The sequence below is a fragment of the Hordeum vulgare genome, chromosome 3H (assembly GCF_904849725.1).
Source record: "Hordeum vulgare subsp. vulgare chromosome 3H, MorexV3_pseudomolecules_assembly, whole genome shotgun sequence".
Classification (NCBI taxonomy): Eukaryota; Viridiplantae; Streptophyta; class Magnoliopsida; order Poales; family Poaceae; genus Hordeum; species Hordeum vulgare.
Genome location: NC_058520.1, coordinates 478,706,233 through 478,713,893, shown reverse-complemented (window position 1 = coordinate 478,713,893; position 7,661 = coordinate 478,706,233). Strand labels below are relative to the sequence as shown.

Here is a 7,661-nt window from a genome sequence, read left to right as displayed (position 1 = left end):
AGTATAATGATCAAGGTAGTATGTAGTATCCACTCAAAAAATTGTAGTATACAGTATTATCTCATGTTGCAACAAAGATATGGAGTATACAACAAATATCACTTAATTTGCGGCTAGCCAGCGGGAGCTTCCGCCGCCTCCACCGTGCTGAAGCAGGTTCATCGGCCAGCCACGTGCCGTCCTAGTTGTCGCTACCGTCGAGGTGTCATAGCAGTACTAACCAATACGTGGTGCAAGTGCGGGGCCAACATAGTTGATGGACATCGTGTGCACATCAGCCACGACGTACTTCGTACTGCCAAAAAAATCCACCAATAAAAAGGATTAATTAGATCTAAATTTGAAGCTATATAGACGTAGGTCATAGTAGAAGCCAGCGATGAAACCATATGTTCCTTCGCCATGGCTGTGACGGGACTCGCAAGCCGGAGCGCCACGATTGGGCTACGAAAAATAAATTAGCACAATGTGTTTGCGTGTGCATGGTAATTGGATATAGTGAACTCATGATGCATGCGCATAAATTACTGAAGCATGTCACCTACCTCCCGATCCAGTTTCCTCTCGTGAGGATTTGATTTCCATGCAACAAGAAGAGATAAAAAGAGCGCTTTGGAGAGAAAGGGAGAGAAATGCACTCGGATGGTCTCTGTGCGGAATATAAGCAGTTATAAGATCAGGAAAATAGGAAGGAAACGAGCGCCACAAAAATAGGAAGTAGCTATCCAGGTGGAAAAGATCATTTTGTTGTTGTTTTTTTTTGGCTGACAACCCGTTCTCAAACGCACAAATCTAATTCAATCGGACGGCAACTAGGATAGAGGTAACTACCCCCTAATGGTAGGATGCATTTTTCATACATTAGAGTGTAGATTTACTAATTTTAATTTGTATGTAGTCCCTTAACAAAATTTTAAAAAAACTTATATTTCAAAATAAAAGGAGTATGTAGGAACGGAGGGAGCAGTTGGCATCAAATGCGCCAAATATGTTTTTCCTTTTTTGCCTTGTATCGCTCAGCAAGCGCTACGCTTGTGTACCTCGTGCGAGATGGGCCTGGCTCACCAAGTGAGTTAATGTTTCTTTGTTTTTGTGTGTTTTTTCCATTTCATATTTTGTGGTCAGTTTAATTTCTAATTCTAAAAATATCATGAAAACAAAATAAAAGGTTGTCAATTCAAATCATGAATTAGAAAAATGTTCCCAAATTCAGAAAATATTCAAGAATTCAAAAATTGTTCATGGATTTTAAAAAGTTATCATGAATTCAAAGAAGTTCACAAATTTGGAAAGTTTTCAAAGACCAAAAATTGTTCACAGATTCTAAAACAATTCGTAAATTCAAAAGTTGTTCATGAATTCGAGACTTTCCAGATTTGACAATTTATTGGCAAACAGGAAAATATTTGGGAATTCAAGAAATATTTATCAATTCAGAAACTGTTCATGGATTTGAAAAATTGTTTTTGAATTTAAAAAGGTGGACATATTTTTAGAAGATGTTTATGAATCCAAAAGTTTGTCGCTAATTTGGAAAATTGTTCGTAAATTTAAAATATGTTTGCGTTTTTGGAGAATTCAAATATTCACAAATTCAAAAAAGTTTGCGACTTTAAAAAATCAATGTATACAAAGTTTGTTTACAGATATGAAAGAACGTTTATGAATTCAAAAAATGTTTGAGGATTTGAAAAATCACGAACAATTTGTGAATGTTTTGAAAATTATTTGAAATTAAGGACAATTGAACTTTTTTGAAATCGTTATTTTATTTAAATACCTTATAATTTTCGAAAATTATAATATTTGTGAAATTTTGATCAAATTTCAAAGATTTTGAACTTTTTTTTAAAAAAATATATTTTTTAAAACAGCATATGGTATTCTGAGCTATTTTTTAAATAAGAACAAAAGAATTAGAAAAGGAAGGAAAAGGAACCAAACAAAACAATAAAAATAATTTAAAACCCAACACATATGAAAAAGAGAAGAAAACCCATATGGTTGAGTACTCTATAAAACATCTGATGAGGAACAATAAGCTTTACAAGTCATCTAGGACAAAGAAGGAGATGTTCACAAGCACGGTAACCCGACGGAGGCAAACAAACCTCGTCCCAAGGAGCAATGATACACGCACGGACTATGTTTACATAGTAGTATTCCATCCGTTTCGAAATAAGGATCGCAAGTTTAGTACTAAGTAAGTGCAAATATAATTCTAAAGCGACGACATTTATTTTGGAATGGAGGGAGTATTAGAGAGTGGATTAGCTGGCTGATTTTGATTTGATAGTAATAACGTAGGGCCCCATCCCCGCTGAATTTCAGAGGGGGGAGAAGATTAGTTTGGAAATAAGCAGTAATATTCTGTAAACTACATGCATGTTTAGAATATTTGTGTCCCAAGAGTTGCTTATGAAAACCCCATCCACTTTTTAGGAGCGTGAGCCGACCAAGTAAAACGTCGATCCAGTAGGGAAATACACTTTTGGTTCCTGTTTCTATGTGCACCATATATGAAGAATTTTATTTAATAATTAATTAAAAAGTGAAAATAATTTCTAATTTTTTTTAGATTAAACTTGAGTTTGTTTCGCACTGAAATATATTTTTTCATGAAAAAAGTCAACATTGACTTTTGAAAGAAAGACATTTTTTTTCTTATTATAGGTCACTATTCAGACTATTTTAACCGAAAATTTATCTTTTTTAAAAAAAAGTCAAAGTGTAATTTTATTTTTGTGAAAATTCTCTTATAGTTATTATGAAAGGTCAAGTATATTTTAAAATATTTTCAGAATTTTTGGATTTTTTTAGTTGCTAAATTTGTTTTACATATACAGTGTATATATGTTGACGTATAATGTGCTGCCTAGTCTCTTTCATCAGATCGGTCTTTTGGTTGCATTGGCTAGATCATGCATTTCTACAATATACAGTCAGGTTTCAAAAGTTAACCTCTCGATCCAGTATTGGTATTTCAGTGCGCGAGGTGTACTTATAGTGATCAATAATCAAGTACTAATTGTTTCTGAATATTCATCTCAATATGATATATTGAACATTCCAATTGAATCGATCAAGCACGACAGTGAACACTAGAGCTGCATAGACGACCTATGCTACAAAGAATCGAAAGAATATCGCAACGAAAGAATAAACACACACTCATTCGATCTGTTCTTGTGATCCGACCCAGCCTAAACTAAAAGAAGAGCCACAGGCCATCACTTTCACAAGACTCAAGCCCAAGACCAAACTAGTCGTCTTGGTCCTGGCACAGCTCCTTCCTGAGCCTGTGCGAGAAGAGCTTGCACGCGTCCATGCAGAGATCGACGGCGGCCGACAGCGCGACGAACACGGCCACGTCGCCCATGCACGCCACGTGCTGCACGCCGACCTGCACGGTGGGCCGGCTGGCCTTCCCCTCGCCCTCCACCGTCGAGCCCATCACGAACCCGCCGGCGAACGGCCACGCGGCGCCGGCGGAGCCCTCGGGGAACGTGGCCGGGTCGATCACGAACTGGCCGCCGCGCTTGGCGCTGATGGACGACTCGGCGATGGGGACGGCGCACTCGACGGGGCCCGAGTCGAAGACCAGCTCGAGACGGTAGCCGAGCGCGTCGACGGGGCCGCGCTCCCGCCACGCCTCCAGCCGCGCCCACGGCTTCCAGCTGGACGCCCCGGCGCCGGTGGGCTGGAGGATGAGCCAGGCGCCCGGGTTGGCGCGGGAGACGCGGCCGGAGCCCGGGGACGGCACGAACGGGGTGACCATGGACGCCGCCGCCACGGGGGAGCCGGACAGGTCGTGGATGGTCACCATCCACCCCTTGCGCTGGTCGCGCTGCGCGCGCGCGTCGGCGTCGCCGTGCAGCGTGCTCAGCCACGATCGCAGCCTCCGGCTGGGGCTCCGGGTCATGGACGATTCCGACGTCAGGGATCTGGTCAAGATGCACATGCACGTGATTAGTTCAGTTGGAAAGCACAAGTGCATGCACGGCCAATACAGGAATACTATTACTTAAACAGCAGTAACAATACTAGTTTAGAGGGCAGTAGGAAGTAGCTAGCCAGCAATGCTACACATACATAAGTTTACATAGGTTTTACAAAGAGGTGAATTTTGATTGGAGATTAAGAAAAATGAAGGCCCTATCCGCTTGAAAATCAGGGGGTTAGAAAGAAAAAATCCTAGTCAACGTGTAACTTTATGTAATTCTTTGTATGTCTAGCATTTTTGGTAGCTAACGACACTTAATGCCGTGGCACCAAGTGTGGGTGGTACAAACAAGAAAACAGTAGGTAATGGCGATCATTGTGCCGTCGACATGATAGTGCATGGAAGATTCTGGACCAGCTAACGAGCTTACAGATCAGAAATGCGCAGCAGCAAATTAATAAGGTAGCTAGCAGCAGCAGGTTGTTAAGTCCATCACATGCGCGGTTGGTGTGTTTGTCTATCTGGATAATCTGATCATGCTGGATATTCCAAGTCCTATAGCATACAAGCTAACCTAGCTACGAGTGAATTCCTGTCGATTTAAGCTATCTTAAACTAGACATAGATCTGAGCACTGCACTGACAGTGAAGGTTCTCACGCATGAAACCAAAACTTGACAGCTGGTCGGATAGCAAACGATAACATATCCTGGAGTTGTTTTGCTTTCTAAAGATAGGTGAACAGTGGCTCCGATTGGGACAAGTCAGTACCTGTACCTTGTCTCTAACTTTGTACTAAACCAGCAAACTTTGTTTTTGGGACGAAGGAAGTATTAAACTTTTCACGTTGCACCCAATTCAATTCAGGAAGAAATGACCCATGGGCTCCCATGTCAACACACCAGCAAGAATAATCTAAAACGCCTAGTTGCAATATTTTAATCAGGTGATTATGCCAATACCGATACGTGGTATGGCATGAATTATCTGCAAGGCATCTAAGAGCTGGCACCCAATAATGAAAAGAATGATGGGCGAAAGCAAAGCAAAATGTTCCCTAGGTTGAGAAGGCGGGGAATTCTCTTCGAGTTTTCTACGAAGAGAGGTGCACAAAACTGATTCACGTCACTTGAGCTATGCGCCTTGCTTCCCCCGAATAGGAGAGCATTGCCCAAATGGTTAAGTATCAAGTTTTTGCACACGTACTAAAAGTTACGAATATGTATTACGGGATTGCTGATTGGGAGGATTAGCATTGGATGTAGGAGGATGGAGGGGGCCACCCACGGATTTTCAAAGATGGAGTATTATTGGGGCTTTTATGTTTGCTTCTTGCATCTTCGTGTAGGTGTAGTAGTATAAAGTATATGCATATTACTATTTTATGTCACTTTTCATTATGGATAGTCTAAACATTGTTTTCATGAGCTTTTAAATTCACCAAAACCAAAGGTTCTAAAATCCTATAGATACATAGGAAGGTACGGACAAAGGATTTAAATGGTGATGTACTTGAGCTGCTCGCTTCAATTTGAAATCTAGGAGATTTCAATAACTTTCTAGTTCGCAGTTCTCACTTAGAGTCAAATCCTTTTTTTTGAAAACATCGGAGGACACATTTTTTGTAGGATAGACTAGCTACATGGGACCCAATTAAAACACAATGATAAAACATCTTATTTAGCATGCGTTTGGTATTGGCAAGTCGCCTAAAATTGCAACTCGCGTTCAAAGAACGCGACATGCGGTGGAAACACGGACGTCAAGGTGAATGACAGCTAGTCACGCGCAATGGGGGGCGGGGGGCACCAGCAAGACCGAACTAGGACAAACCCAGAGCCTGGGACGACACAACGGTGACGGCGTCCCTGGTGATGGGGGGGGGGGGAGGTTGATTGCTTTCGGTGAACAAAAGGATGGGGGGCTTATTGTAACTCGAGAAAGCATCGGGGTTAGAGGGATGGCTGGGAGGCAACGGTAGACCGGCAAAAGAGGTGGTAGCTTGAGGAGGGTGGGGAGATGAGACGGGCACGACAACGACATAGCTTGAGGAGGGTGGAGCGATGAGACGGACACGACAACGCCGCCCAAGCTGCAACGGCGGCGGAAGAAAGCTAGGGCAGAAAAATGATCTAAGAAAGAAAATACATCTCCGCCGTTGAATTTCAATCCAAGAGCTGGAAAGATCGATTCTACTCTAAATTTTGTTAAGGCAACTTACCAATAGGCCGTCGCTGTTTTAGCAAATAAAATGGAAAGGATGTACGCATATAGCAAGTGTGTAGCGTGTACTGCAACCATGGCACCAACCTGGTCCTAGCTGCCCTCCGGCCAGCACTGAACCGGCAGGTGAACACGGGCTGCCGCTGCCCGCCGCCGGCGCTTCCACCAGGCACCTGGTAGACGACGGGCCCGCACTCCGGCTCGCCCCCGAACTGGAAGACGTACCGCGGGTCGGGCTCGGCGCGCACGAGCATGTGGATCTGCGCGCGCGCGGCGGACGACGCCGGCTTCCCCACGTCCACCCACCCGTCGCGCGCCACCACGGTCTCCCCGGCGGCGGCGCGCGCCACGTCGACGGCCACGCGCACCTTCCCGAGGGCGCGGCTGGCGCCCACGCCGCAGCCGGTGCTCGTGCTCCCCTTGGACTGGCCCGCGTGCACGGTCACGACGAGCTCGGCGGGGCGGCCCGAGAGCCTCTGCACGGCGGCGACGTCGAGGCTGATCACGACGGGGTCGCCGCCGCCGGCCCCGGAAGGGAGGCAGGCGGACGCTAGGGGCAGCGGCGCCGTGCGGGAGAGGGAGGAAGGGTGGTCCTGGAGGTGGAGCGTGCAGAAGCAGGGGGAGGTGGAGGGGTGCACGCCGGCGGCGCCGGAGCTGGGGCGCGGCACGGCGGGGAGCTTGAGGAGGAGCTGGTCCACGGTGAGGCGGACGAAGGCGCAGGGGTCCATTGGCGCGCTCTCGGACTCGGTCGATCGGCGCGGACAAGTGTTACAGCAGTGCTGTTGGCTTTGCCCACACTGTGCGGGCGGGTTATATGTAGGCGCCCGGCGCGGGTGCGGGGTTTGGGTTTGTTTCTGCGTCTGCGTGCGCGTGGCCTGGTGGATGCAGCTCGATCGATCGGATTTGGGCTTGGGTTTTGCGGTGCGGCAGAAGAGAAAACCGTCAAAATGGCTGATCAGGGAGCTGATTTGATTTGGTGGACGGAATTGGACGCTAGTAGGATCTGCATGTGGGTCGTGGCATATCGTTGCCTCGTGCCTAAACCCTAAAGTAATGCGCTACGGACCGCCCCGCGCTTGTATACTCTAATACTCTGGTTAAATAAAAATGATGAAAATCTAGCTATGAATTATCTGGAACTAGAAAAGCATCTAACGAGAGGCGTTCGGAATTATTCAGCGAACGTTTGTTGGGTTGACCATAGCGAAAGGAAAGTCTTTTATGCAATTTGTGTTGTCGAAAGTATGGCAATTCCTTTAAGCGAACACGGTAGTTTTCGTAGCAAATCTTTTGTTTTGCCAAAATATGCCATGTATGTCTTGAAGAAATTGTGTGCTTTGAGAATTTTGTCATAAAAAAATGTTTGAATTTGTCACGCCTTGCAGCGTTCACTGGTTAAGCTGGACCCAAAAATAATAATACGGTACATCAAATATAGCGCGGTGTGTCAATCTCTTCTCAATCTCCATAATTGTAAGCATAGTTCAAAATAACT

The 7,661-nt window shown here is 45.2% G+C and overlaps 1 protein-coding gene across 1 annotated transcript; it reads right to left on the bottom strand.

Annotated features, from left to right (window-relative positions):
• Window positions 1-3,028: 3,028 nt before the first annotated feature.
• On the bottom strand, window positions 3,029-7,248 carry LOC123440236. The gene is made up of 2 exons (XM_045116806.1): window positions 6,254-7,248; window positions 3,029-3,944 (listed from the first exon to the last, which is right to left on the bottom strand). Exons 1-2 carry the CDS (start codon window positions 6,892-6,894, stop codon window positions 3,263-3,265), a joined length of 1,323 nt encoding a protein of 440 aa, XP_044972741.1. The 5' UTR covers window positions 6,895-7,248; the 3' UTR covers window positions 3,029-3,262.
• Between the last annotated feature and the right edge of the window lie 413 nt (window positions 7,249-7,661).

Excerpts from the sequence above, each read along its gene's own strand:
- LOC123440236 (XM_045116806.1), bottom strand. The coding sequence starts at position 6,894 with ATGGACCCCTGCGCCTTCGTCCGCCTCACCGTGGACCAGCTCCTCCTC. Across the intron at positions 3,945-6,253 it reads CGGAGGGCAGCTAGGACCAG|ATCCCTGACGTCGGAATCGT; the intron begins GTTGGTGCCATG and ends CATCTTGACCAG.